At 43.9% G+C, this 24,616-nt stretch overlaps 1 protein-coding gene and 1 long non-coding RNA gene across 3 annotated transcripts in view; one reads left to right on the top strand and one right to left on the bottom strand.

Annotated features, from left to right (window-relative positions):
• Nucleotides 1-15,292, bottom strand: part of RYR3 (ryanodine receptor 3) — a 573,948-nt gene extending 558,656 nt beyond the window's left edge. Inside the window, exon 1 of the mRNA XM_040227012.1 lies at nucleotides 15,008-15,292. Coding sequence (XP_040082946.1) covers nucleotides 15,008-15,058 — 51 coding nt within the window. The 5' untranslated portion in view covers nucleotides 15,059-15,292. The remainder of the gene's footprint in view (nucleotides 1-15,007) is intronic.
• A 192-nt stretch (nucleotides 15,293-15,484) lies between these two features.
• LOC120853266 lies at nucleotides 15,485-23,770 on the top strand. 2 transcript variants are annotated; one of them, XR_005718749.1, is made up of 4 exons: nucleotides 15,488-16,257; nucleotides 19,053-19,222; nucleotides 22,523-22,663; nucleotides 23,280-23,770. It is a non-coding gene; the product is annotated as an uncharacterized LOC120853266 (long non-coding RNA). The 2 variants fall into 2 exon arrangements; XR_005718748.1 differs by lacking the exon at nucleotides 23,280-23,770 and having other exon boundaries at nucleotides 15,485-16,257; nucleotides 22,523-22,842.
• Nucleotides 23,771-24,616: the final 846 nt, after the last annotated feature.

Raw genomic sequence — 24,616 nt, 5'->3', positions numbered from 1 at the left:
CCCCCCCCCCCCCCCCCCCCCCCCCCGGGAAACATCTCATTAGACTCACACATGAAAGAAACAGGAGCCTCACCAGAGTCTTACTCAGGACCCTACAGGAAGAAATCTCAGCAAAGGGTCTAGTAGAACCTCTAGGTTCTAAAGGAGGGCTAGTACTTGGAGGAAATAGAAATAGTGGTAGCATAAAAGTAGAAACAAGCTGAGCAAAAAGCAGTGTAGTAAAGGACATTTCAAAGCCAAACAAAAATAAATCTTGAATTAGCAACAACTTGAACTACTAGTAAAACAGCTTCCTTTCATCTGTAGATATGAATGGTGGCTAAGTTTTACTTCAAATCTGCATGTGCAGTGAACATGCATCTGCCAGTGGAGGATGCTGGTATCTACTGTTGCTAGTGCTCAAGAACCTCATGGAAATAAAGGGGCCATACAGAAGGGTTAATGGTTTCTATCTTGTACAGATTAAAGATTGTGAAAGCACATAAAAATCTTTCCCAAAGTAGACTAACATCAAAAGAGCCTTCAGCTACTCAAATAAGCATCAATTTGCAAACATCTAGAAACACAAAAAGTATAAAAATGTCAGTAGTCATCAAACTGGTATCAATGATATGTAGAGCAGACATATGTTCCATACATATGGAATTGCCCCATATTCATTTTCTGTTTCCATAAGGACCTAGAAATGTCCCATGTGTGTTTAATTCTGAGAGGCAGGCAAACATATATGTGATGCCAGAGCCATTCTCATTTCCCATTTTTTTATAAGCTGATTCGTGTAAGTATTAAGGTCAGAAAGTGAGACATTAGTCCTCATATCCGCAAGCCTGGATTATTCCATTATATGATTGGGATTTTTATCTTCATGGTAAACCACATTTCACTTACTTCAGTGTCACCAACTATAAGGGCACATAGAGGGGAACAGAACAGGGAAATCAGACAGTGAGAACACAGTAAGGTAGGGACATGGGCTGGAAGACCAGCATGTGAGCATGTGTTCATTAGCTTAACAACTGTTCTTGGAGACCTACTATGTGCCAAGCACCATCCTTGGTACTGAAAATATAACAAAGAAAATAAGATACAATTCTGACTCTTGAGTGGTAGGAGATTAAATAAATAAAATAAGTAGTATGCTGCAGCTGCTGCTGCTGCTGCTAAGTTGCTTCAGTCGTGTCCAACTCTGTGCAACCCCATAGATGGCAGCCCACTAGGCTCCTCTGTCCCTGGGATTTTCCAGGCAAGAATACTGGAGTGGGTTGCCATTTCCTTCTCTACTACATGAAAGTGAAAAGTGAAAGTGAAGTTGCTCATTTGTGCCCGACTCTTAGCGACCCCATGGGCTGCAGCCTACCAGGCTCTTCCATCCATGGGATTTTTCCAGGCAAGAGTACTGGAGTGGGTTGCCATTGCCTTCTCTAAGTAGTATGCTAGATGCTGATAAGTGTGAAAGGTGAAGAAAAATTAGCAGTAAGAAAAGACAGTTAACATAAAAGTCACTCAAGTGCAAACACTGAGTTCCATCTAAGATATTGACATTTACAAAATCAGATTGGGATGAAAATTATGAAGTTAATGATGCTTGGCCTCTCTGCTCCTTATCCTTACCCTTTAGGTGCTATTTACTTTTTTTAAACATACCTTCTCTTTATTCCCCTAGGAGATTCAGGGTAACCAACTGTGGAACTGAAACTGCTAGTGCCCTGGTACCATTCTTTTTCTTTCAGCCCCACATGCCGTATTACAAAATCAGTATTTTATTTCTAGATAATCTGATAATCCAAGAGGAAGCAAAGCAACATCTAAAGCCACTCCCCTATCCTCAGAAGATATGTTTGTTGTTGTTTAGTTGCTGAATTGTGTCCAACTCTTTTGCGACGCCATGGAAAGTAGCCTACTAGGCGCCTCTGTCTGTGGGATTTCCCACTCAAGAATACTGGAGCAGATTGCCATTTCCTTCCCCAGGGGATCTTCCTGACTCAGGGATAGAACCCACATCATCTGCATTGGCATGCAGATTCTTTACCACTGAACCACCAGGGAAGCCCAAACAATGGAGACAATGCCTTAAGCTAAAGGAGTTTCTTGAAATCAGGAATTTCATGGACCTTGTCACACAGTGAGAGAGAAGTCTCGGGCAAAGGGGCCTCTCTTCCCCAGTGACATACTTAACCTATGGGGTAAAGAGAGGTTAACCCTAAATCTTTTTAACTCTAAAACCTCAATAAACCTACTTTTAATTTTCATTTGATTTCGAGAGTTTAAATGCGGAGCCTCTTCGTCCTCTGTGAGACATCTATCTGCCTTCCGATGTGTATTCTGGAGGCCCTGCCAGGACGTGAACATGAGTGACATGCATTTAGCACAACCAGGGACCAGAGCAGAGCCTGGGGATCAGTAAATGTATCTGTCATCACCTAATAAGCATCTGGAGAAGGCGATGGCACCCCACTCCGGTACTCTTGCCTGGAAAATCCCATGGACGGACGAGCCTGGTAGGCTACAGTCCATGGGGTCATGAAGAGTCAGACATGACTGAGTGACTTCACTTTTCACTTTCATGCATGGGAGAAGGGAATGGCAACCCACTCCAGTGTTCTTGCCTGGAGAATCCCAGGGACAGGCTGCCATCTATGGGGTCACACAGAGTCGGACACAACTGAAGTGACTTAGCAGCAGCAATAAGCATCCAGGAGTCAGGCCCAGGTTCCTGTTGTTCTTTAAAAGCACGATTTGGGACTGCAACCTTCATGTGTGCAGAAAACCATGGAGGAACATGTGCACACCCACAGAATTTCAGTTGGCGAAGACTTCTAGGGAGCAGGTGGGAGAGCTATTTAGATTTTTTTCCAATTAATTGAGTTAGAAATTGTAGTAAATAAACAGTTTTAAGTACATTTTCTACCCTCTAAACAGTTCCCATATCATTGAAGAGCAGCTGCTTCAGGATCCCAGGTGACTCATAGAAGCACAGGCTGGGCATGGGAGCTGGGGACCTGGCAAAGGGAATCCCCAGCCACTGTGGGGGAGGACCTACCATGAGAATCTGTATCCTATCACATCATATATATTGTAGCAGAGGAGGACATAGGCACAGCATGAGATACTGTGCTCATTACAGCTGTGCAAATGTTACCACCCTCAATGATCTCAACACTTACCTGAAAAGTTATCAATATGCGCATTTGAGAGATGAGGAAACTATCAGGATCTTATATTGTGCAAATGATCAATCCAAAATTCACACTCAGGTTTGTTTTACCTGGAGCTCTTAAACTCTCTTATCAAAGAGTATATATGATGATGGTGTTGACACTGATGTTAATGAAGGTAATGATGATCTGCAAATGGTAGTAGTGCAAGAAAAACCATCAACAGGAGAACTGTTAATAACAGGAGAGCTAAGACATGCAATTTTTAAAAATGGTCTTGCTAGGCAAAATTTATACTAATTATAGTCATTTATGTGAATCGTGTAAATTATGCCTAATTATGTCACCACAATAATATTTATGTACAAAAATAAATATGTCAGAATAACTTTGATCTAAAATGTATTTGATTATAATAGTCATCTCTCTATATATGTAATCAGACTTCACTGTTGCCCAGGTTCTAACGTGCACGTGTGACATCTTGACAGCATTTTATATTCTGCAAAAGATGCTCTCTGAGGACATTCTCAAGCACCAGACATTATCAAGTATTGGGAGGAAACAGGCAACTAATAATAACGAAATAGGGTATGGCTCTGGAGAATCTCAGGGTGTGGTCATTTCATCCTGACCTCTGCCATGAATTAATTATGATAGTCATAATTCTATAGATTAGGAACCTGAGGCTAGATTCAATGAAATAGCTCATCCATAGACTTTAGTTTTCTATTCACAACTAAAAAAGTGAAATTAATTGCTAGTAAAACACCCAGATTCAGTAACTCCACCCCCCAAAAATCTCTTTTCTTCAAATAAATCAAAAGTCCACCCATTCTCTATTAGTTGAAGGAATTCTCACTTTAATTTTTTAAAACATAATTTCTCATCTACTGAGCCAAATTATTTCGGTTGTTGGAACCAGCTTTATGAATGAAAATAAAGAGCCCACTGAGGGTTAAAACCTAATCAAAAACAAGAAGCCATCAGCCAGCCCATGTGCCTAGACTCCCATTATACCTGCCACACCTCAAAGATCAGACAGACTTAACTAGGTAAACATCTACCCTCATCCAGGGGAGGGAAATTTTTTAATAAAGATTAAATAACCAACATTATCCAACTTAATTCCACAGAAAGCAAAGAAGAAATAATGGCAATAATGTTTGGTAGGGAAGGAGGGAGGTAAAAATCAGAAGCTTGGGCTACTGCCTGCATCAGGACCCCTCAGGATAGATAGCCCTAAAGCAAGTATCAAGGTTTATGTTAGGTTCAGACTTTGCAGCCGCAGACATGAGAGGGGATCAGGTAAGGTGCATAGCTGATCTTTACAGTAGGATGACTGCATTGCTGAAAATACAGAGAATTCCCTGAAAAGCAAATTCCTATATTTAAGACATAGGTTGAGAAAAGTCTCCCCAAACCAAGGACAATGAGTTGCTTGTGTTTAGGATTTTGCAAACCACTTTGTCCATCCACTCTTACAGATAATCAAAAATTGCTGGAGGATGAATCAGTTAGCATTTGCATCAAGAGGTTGTGTGAAGCAGATGCTCTGAGAACTGACCTTTCAGTCTGCACTTGGGGCCATGTACATCCCTGGCTCATTTCCATTCACAAGGCCTGGTCATATTATACTTAAGCAGAATGTCAGCAATCCAGACCACGGAATAATCCCAAGGTATGGTCCCTTTGTACTTTCCAATTCTAAAATGGATGTGCAATGACATTTGGAGTAGCTAATGTGACTAAGGTCAATGTTTTCCACTGATTGTTGAGACAATATTAATGGCTAATATTTATTGAGGACTTAGTATACGTCGGGCACTCTTCCAAGTACCTTACATGGATTAACTCATTTAATCCTCACATCAACCCTTGGAGACACACACTATTACTACTCTCATTTAACCCATGTGGAAATAGGTACAGATGTTAAGAAACGTCCTTAAGGTCATAGATTTTAATAAGAAAATTTCTGTACCACTGAAGTAGGGGAAAGGTAAATTGTTATAAATACATCTGAAGTGACTGATATCTTTGTTACCTCAAAACCAGACTGAGCCCCCTTTTGACCTTCAGCTGTTAGAGGTGTGGTACATTAAGATGTCTTACTCATCTATGCAACTCCCAGTCACTTGTCAGGGCCAGGCTGGTCAATAAATGTTGAATGAATACCCTGCTTACCTTATATTTCACAGTATCTGTATCTATATGACAATTTTAAAGGGTATTTAAAGGCTAGAACAATCTGCATTCATTTTGAGGATCAAGTCTATCATTTATTAAGCCTACTAATCTGTGTGCCTGCCAATCTCTCCTATACACTGTGACAGATGATACATTGTCTTTTATGTTGACATTTTCATCCAAGGACCTTGATGTGCATTGTGAACCTGATCCTACTCATAAAAATATTCATGCATTCCAGGGAGCACATTCACTCAGAATCTAAAGGTGCATCCACGACTGCAAACTAACTGGCAGACAGCTCAGGATCCCGCTGCAGATATGTTTTGCTTGGCTGGCAGTGTTTAAAATTTTTATTTGAATGTGTAGATCAGGCCTGCCTCTCTTTGCAAATAAAGCTAGATTCACACATTTTGTTACCTGAAAGTGAAAGAGTTAGTCGCTCAGTCGTGCCCGACTCTTTGCAATCCCATGGACTGTAGCCCACCAGGCTCCTCTGCCCATTGAATTCTCCAGGCAAGAATACTGGAGTGGGTTGCCATTTTCATTACCTGCCTGGACCCAAAAGTGTTTAAAAGTGAGTCCACCAATCTACTGGTACCTAGGGATTTGGAGTAGACTGACTAGAGACCTCTGTGCTCCTCAAGTTTATAATCTACGGTCAGCACTTCAGGTGAATAGAAAACTTTTCAGGCAATGAGGCCACTAAATATCTTTTATTTCAAGTGACTCCTTCCATATACACATATCTAATTCTCCTAGAGGAGACTCAGGATCACCTCACTCCTATTTTCAAGGCATCCCTGAGATACACTCATTATGGCCACATCTTCAGAAATGGATAAACTACAACCCAGGGAAGGACAGACAATCCTATAGGTATCCAGTGATGGAATGCCCCAGAATAAAGCAAATGCTTTCACTCCGAGTTTACCCACTTGACTGGAATGTTCTCAGTTACATTTTTCATCTTAAAACCCCTCTTGTGAAGAAACGAGATTTATTCAAGACATCACCATGGTTTGTTCTTAGACTCCTCTTTGCCAGGCAGCCTGGAGAGAAGAGAGGCTGACTTGGAGGTGGACCGCTGCAGTCATTCAGAATAACAGCCACATGTCCTGTATGATAGAGATGATGGGGCTTAGGAAAGGCTCACGGTCCTCCAGGACTGCTTGCTCTCTTTCAATATGACCTCTTAGATTCAGCTTTTGGTTCAATGTGAAGCTGTGGCCAACCAGATCTCTCTTACTGCCCCAGTGTTATTTACAGTCTGGATCTTGTCCATGGTGTGGAGTACAGCAGTGTCAATCAATACTTCTTACACTGTAGACATTTATGTGCCATTGATGGAGAACTTTCCATTTCTTCCTGTAGTCCCACTGACTAGCTCTCTCTGCTCAGACCCATTAGAGAACTCAACTGTGAAATTATCAGGGAGTAAAATGCCAGGCCTTATACTGGTGTGTACCTTCCAGTAAGAGCCTTTCCTATTTGCTCTACTGGAGGATAGGTGGCTCTCCTTGGCATTTTTTTCTGCTGCAGGATTGTTCTCATTGTCCCTGGATTGGTCTCAGGGACTCTGGAGCATTTGCTTGGGATAACAATGAGCAACACATCACCAAACACGATAAATGACAATGGAGTTTTGTGGCTTGAACTCTTTCCTTCTTCAAGAAAGCACTGCCTTAGTGCTCAATTTGCTGGAGAGTCACCTCATTGTATAATAATCAGAGCCTGTCTTTTTCTAACTGTTGTCTCTCATTCGGAATTATCTAAAACAAAGTATTAAGTAGCACTGCTCCTGGCTGTAAACAGTGATCCTACCAATGCCTGAAATGAGGTTGGTTACTTTCTTCAATGTAGCTCAAGGATTCCTCACCTCTGATCAAAGGTCACAAGCAAATAAAGATGGGGGTCTCTGTGCCACCACCCCCAAAGGCCAGACTTCTATGCCCTGACGCTTCTTCTGCCTACTCAGGGTTCCCCAAGAACCAGTGAAGTGCTCACCTAGGCTTGCCCCACTTAGGAGTTCTCCCAGGTGTTCTCAGGTGACAGCAATCCAACTCCTAGTGCTTCAGAAACTGGCTCTGCTCAGCTGTTAATGATGCTAATCACTGATGGTACCCACTGAGCTAACAATTTCGCATTTCTGTCTTTTGATAGAGGGAATTTCTTGAGTCATTGCCTTATCCCAAAGGCAGACCAAGGAAAACTACAGCCTTCTGGCTACAGCCTTCTGGCTGACACCAACTCAGATTTGCATTCCTACACTTCCCTGAAAGCTATGCTGCCTTGCTCATCACATGGGTTTTTTCCTATGGCATAAAATCACACATAAACTCAGTAGAAAACTGTTGATGGTGTTTAAGGTTCTGCACAGGGGCAGCAGCTCTGTCTCCAGAGTTCTCTCCTGCCTCCTCTGCTCTCTGAACAGTAAGCAGCAGCAAGCAGCTGCCATCCCCGAGGGGATGGCTCCTGTTGAGTGAAATTTCTGAATCTCTTTGTGATCTGATTTGAGGATATAATGTTTGTTGTCCTTCTTGGTCACTGGACCCAGTAAAGTAAGACCTCTTCAAATAGTCAAGCCTGAACAGGGGCTGGGGGCTTTCCTGGTGGCTCAGTGGTACAGAAACTGCCTGCCAGTTCAGGAGACACAGGTTGGATCCCTGCTCCGGGAAGATCTCATGTGCCATGGAGCAACCGGGCCTGTGTGCCACAATTATGGAGCCTGCACTTGAGAGCCCATGAACCACAACTACTGAACCCTAGAGCCTGTGCTCTGCAACAAGAGAAGTCACAGCAATGAGAAGCTGTGCACTGCAACTAGAGATGAGCCCCCGCAGCAACTAAGAGCCAGCATAACCAAAAATAAATAAAATTATGAATGGGGGCTGCAAGACCTGTAACCAATGAGAGGAGTTCACTGCCTGGGGAGATGGAAGGTGAAAAGGAAGAAAGAGCCAACAAAGAGAAAATCAGGGCCTCCTGCCTCAGTGTCTTGTACTCGTATGGCCGTGTCCAGCCTAAAAGGGCAGTAGCCCTGAGTATTCCTGTGGAGTCAGCAATGTGCTCTGAGCTAGCCAAGGGAAGCAGTGCATGTGAGGAGAAGAAGCACAGCTCTTTTATTTTTGAACACTGCATCATCGGTCTCGGAGCCGATCTGAACTTTGTTTTCTAATAATCAGGAATCAGAAATGACAGAGGAGGAAAAAAACAAGCTTGGCACCTCCCAAGGCCTATCCCCGTGGCAGGATCAGGACCAAGGTGCCAGCACTTTTCATTCCCTTTCTCTGAGTTGAAGAGGTGCTATTACGGCAAAACTCACTGAAGCAAAGGAAGATGCAGTGACTGGAAATGTCTTTGTCCCTAAAATACCCCACTGGCTTTCAAACAGAGAGAGGACTGAGAGGATGCCAGCCCAAGGACCCGACGTGGCTCCCTGGGGAGATTTGGTGCCCTGCAGCCTCAGCATTGGCTGGGATCCTGCCATAAAAGCATCTGCTTCCTCCAGGTGCAGCCAAAAAGGAACTTTTCAAAGGTCCTGACTCTCCAAACAGACGTGACTGAAGCAGCAAAATCTCTAGGAGGAAAAGCAGGGTTGGCTTTAGAGAAAAGCTGGTCCCAATGCTCTGGGGGAAGGGGCTCATAAAAGCAATGAGAAGGACAGCTTTGAAAGGAAGATATTCAGTGCGAAAGGGATTCAATAAGGAAATCCAATGAGAAATCATAGCTTTGGTAATTTTCTGGGAAGACAAAAAATAACTTTGAATGTTCTGTTTGGTGGCTGGAATCCTGGGGTGGGGGGCTACCTTTTGAAGGTTCTAGCACCAAGTAACTTGCCTTCTCAAGTCTTTCGGTCAAATAGCTTGAGAGAAGCTGGTGTGGTTTTAGTCAAGTAATTTCCCAGATATGCTGCAGGTGGACCAACACTGGAGCCCATATAACAACTCTGGGATGAAGGGGAAGCCCTGTGGCAGAGAGCATGTTAGATGAAGGGAAATGTGCTTTTCAACAAGACCCAGTCACAAGCAGGGTTGATTTCCTCATGCAAGAGAAATAGTGATAACACCCAATGAAATACACCCTCTTCACTCCTTTGAGGTACTGTTGAAGGACCACTGCCACTCGTGACTCTTCTGTGAAGCAATTAAGGCAGGTTCTACCTCCAGACAGGGAGGAAAACCTTCATTTTCTTAAGGGACTTATTCAAGGTCACACTGAGCTAGAGCCAGAAACAAGAATTCCTGCCTCCAAGTTCAATTCTTTTTATCACATCATTCCACCTCTACTGGATAAATATTGTAAGAAGGGTAGCTTAAAGACAGAGCTAATAAAGAAGGGTTTATATGGATGTGGGATTGTAGGAAATGAGCCAGAATGCTGGTTTCTGAAGACATTCCTGGGCCTACACAAGAGATGAGGGAGAATCAAGCAGGAAGATGCAGGTCAATTAGAAAATGATGGGGCCAGTTGTTTCTAAACTCAACATTCTTTAATCTGTAAGGTAGAGTCAAATGATGAAATGAATAATCCTTCCCAGGAAGCAGTGAAAACAGATCACAAAAAAAGCAAGAGAGGCAAATAAACACAAATACTCATAATAAAATCTATTTAAATACAAATCCTTCAAAAATAATATACTAGGGTATTTCACTCTCCAGATAAATTCCTCTCATCTTTTCTTTTTCAACATCTTCCCCCTCAGATCGACCCTAAGGAACTCAGAAATATATTTGTATTTCTTCTAATTCAGTATTGGAAAGGAAATAAAGAATTGTTTTTAAAAACGTATTTCACTGACGTGTCCTCATCCTGCTCAACAATCCTATTCATATAAAAAAAAATTATGCCAACATCAGACACACCTTAGTCAACTGCCCACCTGCTCTTGGTCTCCCTCTTCCTACACTGGGCTAAAATGCGTTCCAATATTTCCAAGTTCACAGTTATCATCACCTCATTCTCTGGAACTCGGCAGCTCACAATCCCTCAGGACAACCCTGGTCAGGACAATCAGTGCCTCCAGGTAGAAGCTACCACCACGCCACTATCCCCAGTGCTGATGTGACCTTTCTAACACAAGTCAATTTCTGTGAGGAGGACCTGGCTTTCTTTTACGTCCACCTGGGCCATTTCCCTGGAAAGGAGGGATATTGGATGTCCAGCTATTCTGCTACAGCTCCTTAATAAGATCAGCTTCTCAAAGTCAAAGGAAAAGAGACCAAGAAGGTGGGAAGTGACGTTGGGAGATCCAGAGTAGGGGGACATTCTGCATTTTGCCATTTTAACTGTCAAACCTGATTCTACAGGACAGCCCAGCCCTGCTTTCCAACCACATATGCCTGGCACTGGGTCTGCATCCTGGCACTGCCTCCATCAACCACACACTGTCGTTCCAAGCCACTGTGCTTGAAAAAGTCACTGGTGTCCACCTCCTCCCCCTGCCTCCATGAGAAAAGTGATCAAAGGCACGACATTGGCAACATGCCGCTGTTATGTAAACAGACTCAGCTGAGGGCAGAACCAAGCAGGAATCTATATGCCACGGAGGCCAAGTTCACTGTCATCCCAACCTGGGACTACTCCATTTTCTGGACCGACATGAGCTCACATTGTTGCCGCAGCTCAAATTCAGGGATTTGTCCTAGCCTCCCTGGAGGCTGGAACCCAAGACCACAGGAGCAGTCTCAATTCTCAGCCCAAGTGCCTTCTCCTGTCACTTGAGAGCTGCAAATTTAGATGAAGGAGGACAACTTTCTATGAGGAGGGCTAAATGAGGCATCTACTTGACCAATTTTTAATGGAAACTAATAGAAATGAGTGTCTCTCTCATGCTGAGTTCGGTTTCAGTTAACTTTATTGTGGAGATGGGGCTGGCAAAGAGAAGGCTATGGCATTTTAAAAACAACTAGCTGAGGTCTGGAGGTTTTTCTTTCTCTCTTTTTCCAAGGATGCTGCAGTCCAAGGGGAAAAAAATGGGAGGGGGGAGGCGGAGAAACCATCTTCTCTCTGGCACTCTCAAAGCCTGACGCGGTGCCAGCCGCTCCACCAACCGTCTGGAGAGAAGGTAACCGTCACTCTTCTCACCGTAACTTCTTGCTTTCAGATCAGACGCTGGCAGGTTTATCTGCTTCTGAGCAGCTTCGGAGCCACGTCAGTGACAGTGGCTACGTCAGCAAGAGCAATCGGAAGGGAGGATGATGCCGCTGCCAGCAGCAGTGGGAGGGAAAATTGTAGCCTTCAAGAAAATTCTTAGGTCTGTCCGTGTGGCTGACTCGCTCACATTGACTTAGATGACTGCCACTGATTTCAGAAAGCCAGGAGGAAACAGGTAGCTTTACACAGCCATTTTCGAGTTGGGGGTACAGGAGGTTTTAGTTAATAAAGGCTTACGCTTTTAAACCCCTTGTGTAGGACCTGCCCCCAACTTAGGAGAGGGTGGGCTTTAATCAGAGGATGCAACCAAGGTGAACACCACCACGCAGCAAGTGCCTGAAGCTCCAGTCCACACACCTCCAGGGATTACTGCAGTAATTCTGGCCCATTTCAGGTCACCCATAGTTCTAGCTGCTTTCATTTTTGTCATTCTCATGATAAACAGGACACTGTGACCAACAAGGGTCCTTGACACACTGCTATTCTATGATCTATTTTTTTTAAGTAGGTTTAAAAGCCTCTGTTCTTGGAGTGGCAACCCTTGAAGTTCGTGGTTGCAAAGATAGAATTCTATTTCATCGCCTTCTGGTTCAGGAGTTTCTGGTTCAGGACAATGTTAAGGTGAAAAGACATAACATGACTAACACACAGTCCAAATGCTTTCAAAGATATTGTTTTGGGAAAAGAAAGAAACTCTAAGGTAAAGATAGGTGAGGAACTTTGAAATATGTTCTTTAACCCAGTCTTGGTTAAAGGTGAAAAATTTCCACAGACAGCACAGCCCCATGATTCCTGATAGCCCTAAAAGCAGCAAGTTAAAGTCAAAATCTTGTATCAAAAGCTCATGTTGATTAGGTTTGAAGAAATAACTTTGCCTAATTCATGGATATGGAGACAGTGTCAGGGTTCAGAAAATGGCAGTTCTCATCTCAGTATATTCTTAAGATTATAAATAACCTCTGGAGTAATGCTCAATACCAGGCTCTAGTGGGAATTTAACATTATGGAATGACAATTATTAGCTGGGCAACTTGCTGGACAACCATGGCCAGGGCACTGGATTTCCTGTGCCTCCGTTTCATCACCTATTCTGCCCCCAATAAGCTAAAGATGAGGACGTTAAGCTGTTTCTCAGGGTTACTGAGGAACACATCTAAAGGTGATTATTCGAAGGAAAGGGATCAATACCACATTTGGAGTCACTAGCCTCTTGGTCACTTGCAGGTCTGGATCAAAGGCATAACTGATACGCAGTACTTCTTCCGAGGTTCTTACCTTGGGACCTTGAACCCCATGGGGGCCATGAATTGGCCCCTGCCAATTTAAAATGAGCCCACCTGCTCTGATCTAGGCGCAGCACACCCATTGACACAAACAGTTTAAGAAGCATTGTTGTACAGTAAGCCTTGGTTACAGGTGTACCAAAAAAAAAAAAAAACAGAGACACTGCCTGATGGAGAGGAAAAGTCAAGGAAGACAGCCACAGAAGCCAAAAGAAATACACAGGATCGGATCTCAAGAAAACCATCAGGACTTCACCTTGACCTTCTGGGCCATCTATCCATTCAGACTGAGCCTATCTGTCAGAATGGAATTTCTCCAATCAGCAATACCTGCTGCTGCTGCTGCTGCTGCTGCTGCTGCTGCTAAGTCACTTCAGTTGTGTCCGACTCTGTGCGACCCCATAGACGGCAGCCCACCAGGCTCCTCTGTCCCTGGGATTCTCCAGGCAAGAACACTGCAGTGGGTTGCCATTGCCTTCTCCGCAGCAATAGCTACAGGATCATTAATAATAAGCAGAAGAAATGACTGACTGAGGAAGGCAAAAGGCAGGAAGCACCTGAACTGCCAACCATCCAATACCAAGAACACCTGTTGGAAGGAAAGCCTAAGGATTTCACAGGGTTTTGTTGGTGTGGAGGAGCAGGCAGATTCACAGCAAGAGGGCTCTAAGGAGCGGTAAACATGAGGCTGTCTTGTTCGAAGTGTGAGAGCTGTGACTGAGGTCTGGGTCTGTGGATCAGAGCCAGGATAAAGAGATGGATAATTCTATAGTATCAGAAGGCAGTATCAAAGGGTAAGAAAGAAAAAAAGTGAAGTCACTCAGTCATGTCCGACTCTTTGCGACCCCATGGACTGTAGCCTACCAGGCTCCTCTGTCCATGGGATTTCCCAGGCAAGGGTACTGGAATGGGTTGCCATTTCCTTCTCCAGGACCAAAGGGTAGTAGGTCCCAAACAAGACCCAAGTCCCAGCCCCAAAAGAGAAACCATATTTGGAAGTAAAACTAAAGGGATTTGTAGGGAACACTCCAAGGAGAGGGGAATGGTGCAAAAGATGGACAAGAGCTCAGTTGGGATCTTCAGAAACCAGGTTTGAAGGTGGCATTTAGGAAAAGAGGGAGAGAATTGGAAAGGATTCCAATTCCTGAGATCCAGGCAACAAATAAAATGCTCTAATACAGAGCAATGTACAGTTTACAAAACATTAGGACATTCACTATCTCATTTAATCCTTATCACCCTGAAAAACTGGTGTAATTTTCTTTATTTTACCTATGAGGAAACTGAGGCTAGGAAGGAAGGATTATGCGACTTGCTCAAGGTCACTTGGCGAAAGTCAGAGCTGGGACGCATCCGAGTGCTCCCACCCCTCCTGACTGTTATCCACCTGGAAAACCTTTATGTTAACTCCTAAGGGACAAGGTTGATGTGATTACAAGGAACTCCACCCCCACCACTATCCCCGCCACTTGCCCTAAAATCTGGGGCGGAGCAGCGCCCCCCGGTGCCAGGGAGGGGACCCGAGTGACGCGGAGCCACAGCCCGGGGTTTCCCTGTCCTGCGGGGCTCTGAAGAGCGGGCAGCAGAAACCACGGTTCTTACACTCGCAGCAGTCAAGTAACGCTCCAGCAGCAGCTGCCAGTTCGGAGCTTAAAGTGCGAGGGGCAGTGCTGGGCGAATTCCCTTCCAAGCGATCCTAGGTCCGGGACGCAGCGCGGGCGCCGGCTTCTCCGTATCCCAAGCTCGCCCCTGCCCCACTGGTTCTTTCTGGCGGTTCCCCAGTGCATGGAGGAGGCGACAGGAGCCTGGGGTGGAATATTGGGGTGAAAGAGCGAGTCGACTCTGGGGCAACAGTTTCCACTTCTGATCCTCCAGGTCAGAACCATGAATGGGCAAACCCTGCCTGGAAGTTTGGGCATCAAAGGTTTCAGATCAAGTAGCAAGTTGCCGGGAGAGCAGTAGAGGTGGGTGGAGGTGGAGGTCTGGGGTGGGGGTGGCGGTAGGAGAAGAAGGGACAGGCAGGAAGAGATGCCCCTTCCCACGCAGCCCCCTTGCGGCCCCGCGGGTGGGTGGCCGGTCCGTCTCTGCAGCCCGCGGGTGCGGAGAACGCGCCGGGCATCGGGCACCGCGCATCGGGCACCTGGGCGCAGCGCAGCCCCTCCTCGCCCGGTTCCGCGCTCCTCCCCACCTGCCCGCCGCCTCGCCCCCGCCGCGGAGACTCACAGTCCGCAGGAACTGGATCTCGTCTTCGCCTCCTTCTCCCCCTTCGGCCATGGCTCCCGAGGCGTCGGCGGTGCCCCAGCCTCCGGCGACTCTGCTTCCCCCGGCAGCCGCTCGGCGTGCGCCCGCAGCTGCTGCGCTCTTTCTCCTCCTCCTTCTCCTCCTTCTCCTCCTCCTCCTTCTCCGGCTCCTGGCTCTGCCTCAGCAGCACCGAGCTAATCCCCGACCATATAGGGAGCTGGGCAACACTCCACTGCACTGCAGAGCGCCAACGCCAACCAAGCAGCCCGCCTACCCTCTCGCCTCTCGCCCCAGCCAAGTGCGCGGCGGCCACCGGGCCCGTGGAGAGCGCAGCGCCTGGCGCACAGAGCGGGCGGGGGCGGCGCTGCGACCCGGGCGGGGGCAGTGGGGCCTCCCCCGCAACGCACCGCGCCGCGCCGCCAGCTCCGCGGAGACGTGCGCCCCGCGGCGACGAGAGAGTGCCCCTACCCTGCTCGGATTCGCAAACAAAGGCCAATTGCTTAGCTCCAGCGTGCCCAGACTAGGCATCTACCCTCTCTCTTTGCCCACTCGGCCCTCGTGCACTCTTTGCCCACTCGGCCCTCCGTGCATGTGTGTGTGTGTGTATTGGGCTCCAGTGCTTTGCTCCAACCTGAGTGCCTCGTTCGGACCCCCAGCCGCGGAAGGCTGAGAGGGGTGTGCCTGTGATCTTCTGAACAGCAGAGAGCTAACGGTGCAATGAAAGAGTCTGTCCATTTATAACAAAGTTTGCCTTTGCCTTTGCTTGCATGGCCCTTTCTGCACCTTAAGAGAACCCCTTCTCCTCTGCAAAACCCAGTCAGTATGTTTTACCAAACTGCTTGATTATCCATTGTAGGTGGACAGAGTACCATCTCTCTACACCTCAAAAACCTTCCAGGGATTCCTCCATTCCATCCACACTTTAGAGGTTAGGTGGCATGAACCGCTTCTCTCTGCCTACCCTCCTCTCCTAAATTTCTTCTGCATTTTAGGGTACCAGCCCAGGGAACTCTGTAAAAGAGAAACAGTGGGACCCCTTCTGTCTTTGGACTGCTGACATCTCACCCCTTAGGTCACTTTCTGGAGTTGGGAGGCTGTCAGATTGCTAAAGCTGAGGTTTCGGGATGTCCCCTTCTGTCTGCTGGCCAAGAAATTCCAGGGCCAGAGAAGCTTTCATGAGAAGGCACGCTAGCAAGAGCTGCACACCTAGGTTGAAAAGAAACCGGGAAGAGGTATGGGTGACAATTCTGGGCTGCTGTTGGCACAGAACACTGGAAATCTCAACCAATTTCACAGCTTCCTTGTGGACAGCCTCTCTCTTGATTCTGCCTTAAGACCTCTTTCCTGGGCTCCAGTTCTACTTTTTCTACTCATCAGGGATGCTAAGGATGTGTTGTTGTTGTTTTATATTTTACCAAAACTGCTTCCTTTCAGAGGTTGCCCCTTGACCCTTGTTCCTCTTCTGAAGCCTGCCTGGAATAAACCAAGCCATTGGCACATCTTGGCCCTTTACATATTGGAGGGCACCTGTCATGCTCACCCTCATCCACTTTTCCCACCTCCTGACTAAAGATTCCTCTTTCCCTCACCATCCTCTATAGCATAGTTTCCAAAGCCTCCGTTGTCTCTGATGGCCTTGTTATAAGCATTCCAGTTTGTCTTCCTCCTCCCAAATCAGAGTGCTCTCCTCCTTTGGACAGTCTGTACACAAAGCCTAATATTGGATTGGCTTTGGAGCAGCACCAATGACACTTTATGTGTACATTTAACTAGAATTTCTGTAGTTTTTTTTTCCTTTCCCACATAAGCCACTAACGTCAAGACTTTAACATTTTGTTCATATCCAAGTATTGATACTTAAGTACCAGCTTTAAAAAATATTTCTATTATAATTTATTTCTATCTATGGTCCCTTAAGACATTTTTAAAATCTAGATTATACCATTCAAAGTGCTGATTATCACTAATCTATAGTATGGCCTACATTTGCCATATCTTCTTGGGTGATGTTGCATACTTTCATCTATGACTATTTGACAGGTGAAGAACCTACATAAACATAGTATTTTGCATCCCTAATTTTTTCTTGTTTATGAGACTACAAATGCCTTTTCACACACTTTACTGAAATCAAGATGTGCGAGATAAGACACTACTTGCTTTGTTGGTCAAATAACCTCTGAGAAAAAGGAAGTGGTAATGAGTGATCTAACACTGTGAATGTATCCATGGATTCTGGGTGATCCTTACATTCCTTCAGTGTGTGTAAAAGTGAGCTGTTTAATTATCCAGTCTAGGATTGATTCTGGGGCTCAGCATACATTTGGGGGAAGGTAGAACATTTGTCCTTATGTGAAATCCTCTTCCAATCTTTAAAATGTCCCCCAAATTCACCAATAATGAAGCTCTAATCAGGTGAAAACATTATCTCATCACGTTAGGATTTATTTAATCCAGGTCTGCAGATATAACACTGAATAAGACAGCTGAATCCCCTGTTTTTAAAGACAGTTGAAAGAAACTGGGATGGATAAAATAGATAGATAGATGACAGATTTCAGATATTGGGCTTTGTTAGTCCTACCATGAAGCCTGGGATAGAATAAGATTGTTACTTGTCTTAAGTTATACATCTGGTAAGTGGCAGAGCTGTCATTCAGACATGGATTGTCTGACTCCAAGCCTAATACTTTTTGATACTTTTTATCCTGTGCCGCCTTGCTTCTAGGGCAGCAAAGTGGAAACCATCAGTTTGATATACTCCTTCCCCAACACCCAACACCACCACATATCAGGCTTGTGCTCCTACACCCTGTATTTCAAACTGTCTCTCTGAAAATTAGTTACTCTTCATAGAAAGCTAGAGGACTTGGACCTCAGTTTCTTAGAGGACTTGGCATCTACTGTGGAGAAGGCAATGGCAACCCACTCCAGTATGCCTGGAAAATCCCATGGATGGAGGAGCCTGGTGGGCTGCAGTCCATGGGGTTGCTAAGAGTCAGGCACGACTGAGCAACTTCACTTTCACTTTTCACTTTCATGCATTGGAGAAGGAAATGGCAACCCACTCCATCATTCCTGCTTGGAGAATCCCAGGGACGGGGGAGCCTGGTGGGCTGCCGTCTATGGGGTTGCACAGAGTCGGACACGACTGAAGCGACTTAGCAGCAGCAGCAGCATCTACTATAGTCTCATTGGAAAAAGCCAAGCCTCTCAGGTTTTTAAATCCTTGGAAGTTCTCTGTCATTATTAAATTTTCAGGAAGGTGTCCACAGAGCAATAAAATACCATTGGGATGCTCAAGTTGTTCAAAGACAGCCCTGGAAACTAGCAACTTTGGAGGTGGGGTGCTGAGCGGCCAATATCACCAACAGCTGGAAAGCACACTGTAACAACTCTGAGGCCTATGGGGCCAAACTGGACATTTTTATCCTTGTATTTATATATGTACATTTATATATGTTCCTTTTACATGCATATTTTAAAGGCTTGAAAAAATCAAGCCTGATTATTGAAATAAAATTCATGTATTTATTTTTCCCTCTGGCAAATTCTCAAATGAAGTATTGGTCCTGAGGATTTTCTCACATTACTGGGCCTTTTATATGTGTTTTACCAGAAAGATTGATATAGCTTTAGAATATTAATGAAAAATTGCTGTAGTCATATAATTCAGTATCTTATTTGCTATGCTTTATTACTCATGGTGGTCAATTGCTCAAGTGGTATTAATAAGGCCAGGGCTGTGGATTCAATTCCAGGAGGGCCAGTTAGTCTCACTTTATTTGCTGGTCAAAGACCTTGGCCCCTTTACTCTGGCCAAGAGCCTCATAAATCTTTGCTGGTTTATCCATAGGAAAGGCAGATCCAAGCCTTGTGACTAAGACCTACCATGCTTGGAGACACAGAAGCTAAGAGGCCACACTTGATAGAGATAGCCTTCCCCATCGTATTAGAGATATATTAAACTCTACACAACATTGAATCTGTCTTCAATATCCATTTCAACCTCACTTCCCAACCACAGGAGTCATCCATCTACTGAAAATACATTTCTCCAGTTAATTGTGCTCATGACTTTGGCCTGAATTGACTCAGATTCCACCTGGGGAAAGTATCAAAGGCAATGATGGAATAACTGTAGAGGAGGGGCTGACCTCTGCTAGCTGCCACCTTTTTTGATCCAACACTACATATGTAAGTACTATTTATACATTGACTGAAGATTTCCTTATTTTTTTCATTAACAAATAGGAAAAAAAAGCACATTTCTGTGCTTTTTCTCTATTTAAATTGTGAAGCTCTTTTACTTATGGGAGGGCAATAAGGGATTGTCCCCAATTAAGCCCATGAACAGAAATAATTCCTAAAAAGGACACCTGCTTTTGATTTGGCCCTGATTGGAATGATGATGTAAGACAACTTACAGATGTCTTTTTTTTTTAATTTAATGTTAAGTGATTATCATTAGTTTCCAAAATCTTATGCAATAAGTTACTCAGTTGATAGATTCCTTTGGTCCAAAGAATTGGAAGCCATACCAAAAAGCCTTGACTTGAATTCCTTTTTTTTCATTAGCAAGGGGACAGATGCAGGGAAATATTTGTCTTCTTCTACTGATAGCTGTTTTATCTCTTTTATAAAAGTCACAAACATCACAACTGCTTAATATAGACAAGATGCCATAGTTAAGAAGACCTTCCTGCAGTTAACACACGAAAAATGTCTTTATTCTTTTTCTGACACCTTAAGATTAGAAGATTATATAATAAGGTTAAATCGCCACTTTAATGAACCACTCAAAGAGGGGGCCAAGGAGAGGAGGTTAACTGAATTTCAGCAGATATGGAAGGCTTCCCAGGTAGCTCAGTGGCTTAAAACAAACAAACAAACAAACAAAACCCGCCTGCCAATAAAAGAGACACGGGTTCAATCCCTCAGTTGGGAAGAACCCCTGGAAAAGGCAATGGCAACCTACTCCAGTATTCTTGCCTGGGAAATCCCATGGACAGAAAAGCCTGGTGGGCTACTACTTAGCAACTAAACATCAGCAAAACAACTACGAATTTGGAGGCAAGCTGAGCACATCAGCAGAAGGCTGAAAGGTGGATCCTCGCACCCCCTGTCTCCTTTGAGCTGAGCTTCTGGGCATTTCCAGCTGGAACAGTTGTTAAAGCAATAGATTAACAATAGGACCATTGCTCATTTACATTTGCCTTCATGAAAACCACGATTTAACCTTAAACTTTTACTCTGGCTAGCACACAGGACAAAGTTTACACTAAGCAGATGAGGGTTTGAGTTCTATGACCCAGAGCAGGTGATTTAAGCTCTCAGAACCTATTTCATCTTCTGGAAAATGGGAATGAAAAGACCCACTTCTCAAGGTTCCTTTAGGGATTAAATAACCTAGTGATTAGAAAATGCTTAGCAGAGTAAAAGTGCTCAGTAGGAAATCCTGAGATCTCTTGCAGATCCATCCCCTTCCTCTTCCTTTGTATTGGTTTCCAATGCCTGCCCTTCAGATCTATTTGTGTGCCTTTTAAAAAATTGAAGTATAGTTGATTTACAATACTGTGCCAATATAAGGAGCTGTATTCTACATCCTGTAATAAACCATAATGGAAAAGGATATCTTAAAAACAATGTATATAGGCCTGCCTCTCTTAAAGTTCCTTTCTCTTTTGATTTGTCATGAGGCCTCTACCCACCAAGAAAAACACAATGCCTCTGATTTCAGGACCCAATTTCCTGCCCCAATAAGCAAAACGTTCTGGGCCGATCTCGTGTTGTGAGTTCACGGTGAATGCCGACACTGCTTTTCAGTGTTTGTTTCCCACGGAGTTTTGTTCCGAGCTGTATTATGTCCACATCTTTAATGAGAAATGTATTCTGTTGCCATGGCATATTGAAATTCATGGCTTCCTCTGGTAGGTGGAATCTTCCCTGTCCACCTCCATCGTCAGGTTTTGCCTAGGGCTTTATGAGATTGAGATCTATGAAACTACACTTAATCAGATAAGTCTCAGTTACACTCAACTCAATGCCTTTGATTTCTAATTTCTGCATTTTAATTTTTCCTGCCTGCAGTTCAGTGGCACAGATTTATTGAAACTGTTGCCAGCAACAATTTGCTCTGACCTGCTATGGTTTTAAGAGTTGCTGCTGAAATAGGCAGGTACACAGTGGGAAGGAGATAAATGGAGTTTCGTGTCATTTATTTCAGGTGCCAGGGTAAGACCCACATTTCAGGAGGTAATAATGGAAGTAAATAACTTTTATTCTGGTTCTAAAGTAATGTTTCTATAACCAACTTCTGGGTTAATTTGTCTTTTCAGCCTGTGCTGAGCAGATCTCATTTCCAGTGTCTTTGAGCTGGTGAAATTTCCTTTACAATGATTAAGGAATTTATCAAAGCAAATCTGCTTGCTCTCTACAAGGATGCACAATTTTCCATTGGCATTCAGAGCTGCAATGTCCTGGGACGCGAGCTCGGCTTTTGAAATTTCTTCTCAATATGTCACTGCTGCTGACAAGTGTGGCAGATCGCTCCAAGTCTCTGATAAGAGTTTGGAGACTGGCAGTGCTCCTGGTTGCCTCCTGTTGCTCTCATCTGAGATCCAAATAAAAGTCAGAGGTTTTAAACTCTATCTGCCTCATTCAACCTAGAGTTGAAGAGGAGATAAGCATTCTAGCCCACTGAGTCCATAGACCAATAAAAATCTAGAGGAAATTGTCAGCAGTACCATGAAGTTGCCAGCTTTTCCTGTTGCTTTGTAAATACATTAAAAAATCCAATTGCTAACACCAGCTTATTAAAAACTAGAGACATTACTTTCCCAACAAATGTCCATCTAGTCAATGCTAGGGTTTTTCCAGTAGTCATGTATGGATGTGAGACTTGGACTATAAAGAAAGCTGAACACTGAAGAATTGATGCTTTTGAACTGTGGTGTTGCAGAAGACTCTTGAGAGTCCCTTGGACAGCAAGGAGATCCAAATAGTCCATTCTAAAGGAATTCAGTCCTAAATATTCACTGAAAGGACTGATGCTAGAGCTGAAGCTGCAATACTTTGGCCACCTGATGCGAACAGCTGACTCATTTGAAAAGACCCTGATTCTTGGAAAGATTGAAGGTGGGAGGAGAAGGGGGCCACAGAGGATGAGATGGTTGGATGGCATCACCAACTCAATGGACATGAGTTTAAGTAAACTCTGGGAGTTGGTGATGGACAGGGAAGCCTGGTGTGCTGCAGTCCATGGGGTCGCAGAGTCAGACACGACTGAGTGACTGAACTGAACTGAACTGAACTGAATGCCTAGACCATTGTTTTATAAAAGAAAGAACATTTTAGCATAGCAGTAGAAATGACAAATCTTAGAATTAAAAATAAATTTGACTTTATAAACAACTCACTACATAATTTCTTTCTTCCTTTCTTTCTATCTTCCTCCCTCTCTCTCCCCTCCCCCATCTACCCTCCTTTGCTGCAAAGGAGATGCAAACATCATTAGAGACAAATTCTGGTCTGAGAATCAACCTCCTTATTCTCAAATTGGGAAAATGGAGCCTCTCTGAGGTTGACTTGAACTGATGAAAGCTGGAGCTGCACCCAGACCTTCTGGCTCCTTGTCTGGTATTTATTTTCCAGTTTTCTTTGTAATGAAATTCAGGGTAATGTCCCAGAGGTACAGCCTGATCCTGGAGTATCTTCCTAATCATCAAATACAATTATTTTGCCTTCTCTTAAGTTGTGATGTTAAGTGAATTGACTATGGTCTAATTCTTTAGAAATAAAAAATACCTGTTTGGGAATTCTCTAGTGGCTAACTGGAGTCCTTATTCCCAAAGGAATGATTTCCTAGTCTTTAAAACCAGCAACAGCAAAACAAACCCAGAAAGTAAAGATTGAGGTCAATCTTAAAGATTCCTCACTTAAACACTTATACATTAAAACAGTATGTTGAAGTGGTTTGGGGATTGGGTGGTTCCAGAATAGCCTTCATAAAAGCGGAGGATTGACTTACTAAATTACCTGACCAAATTGATTGTGTGAAAGTCATTTTCCATAACCTTCCTCGTGTTAGTTTCTACCTCAATAATTTAGTCTCTGATTTCCAGGATTAAGAGAGACATCCCAAGCATGGCATTTCAATTTTAGTTCTTGTTCTCCTCCTTGACCATTGAATTATTTATCCCTGTCGACGAGTTACTATTTCTTGGCACTAACACTGTTCCTTCCTTACCCTTAGGGTCCATCCTTGAGCAGCACTACCCTGGCACTCCTGTGTCTCCACCTCCTTTGATGACTTCTCTTCCTCATCAGGAATGGGCATTCTCCAATATTCCATCTTTGACCCGCCTTCATCCTCTATAAAATCCAAGCCTTATCCTTTCGTATAACTTTAGCTACCACCACTTCTAGGCCCAAACCTTTATTACCAGTCCTTCCAAGTCCCAAACTCATCTTGTTTAACCTCATGCTGAACGTTTCCAACTGTGTGTATCACCGTTTCTTCAAACACAACGTGACTAAAGCAGAATTCATCTCATAAGTAAGAGCCCTCCCCATGAACTCTCCTTTTCCACACCAGCTGTCTTCTTTTTCCCCTCAATGTCTACATCTCTGTTATTGGTACCACCATCCTTGGAAGAACAATTTCTAGAACCAAGGCCTATTCCTCCAGTGACATGAACAAGGAAACCAGCAGAAATAATAAACACCACTCAGTCAAGATATCAATACACTCTGCTTCTCCCTGTTGTACTGCCCTGCTCTTACTGTCTGTAAGAAATAAAATAAAAAGTATGGGGAGGGATAAATTAGGAATTTAGGACTAACAGATACACACTAATATATATATAAAATAAATAACCAACAAGGACCTACTATATGCACAGGGAACTATACTCAATATTCTATAATAACCTATAAAAGAAAAGAATCTGAAAACGAATAGATATATGTATATCTGAATCACTTTGATGTACACCTGAAACTAACACATGTCAATCTGCAATTTTTAAAGTCTTCATTTAAAAATAAATTTAAGAAAATATTTTTTAAGTATTTTTTTTAAAAAACTTCTATTTTAAAAAATTATAATGCCCCCCACAGAATCACCCTCAAACTAGAGACCAAGGTCATCTAGACTTAAAATATTTAAAAGCAAAGAAAAGATTCAGAAGTTAATGAGAGAAAATGAGCTTGGCCAAAGACTTCTGGAGAAAACTGTGATTCTTCTCGAATGGGTGTGGTATCTACCTAGATCAGCAAATTTCAAGGTCTCTTCACTCTGGAACCCTATGCTTTGAATCCTGGTATCAACATATATTAGCTTTGTGAATTTGGATAAGACACCCGGCTCTTCCTTGCTTCAATTTCAAAATTAAAAATTGTTAATAGGATGGTTGAAGAATTAAAAGTGGTTACAATCTGTAAAGCTTTTAGAACAGTGATTGGTAATGAACAGACACTATGTTCAACTCTGGTTTCCCAGAAGTAGACCTGAGACATGGATTTAGGAGTTTATCCCAGGAAATACCTGTAAGTGATGAAGGGAAGGGCAGGGAAGAAGCAGGCAGGGGA

This window comes from Oryx dammah, unplaced genomic scaffold (genome assembly GCF_014754425.2).
Source record: "Oryx dammah isolate SB20612 unplaced genomic scaffold, SCBI_Odam_1.1 HiC_scaffold_26, whole genome shotgun sequence".
Classification (NCBI taxonomy): Eukaryota; Metazoa; Chordata; class Mammalia; order Artiodactyla; family Bovidae; genus Oryx; species Oryx dammah.
Note: the sequence above shows the minus strand (reverse complement) of the source record. Positions and strands in the feature narration are given on the sequence as shown.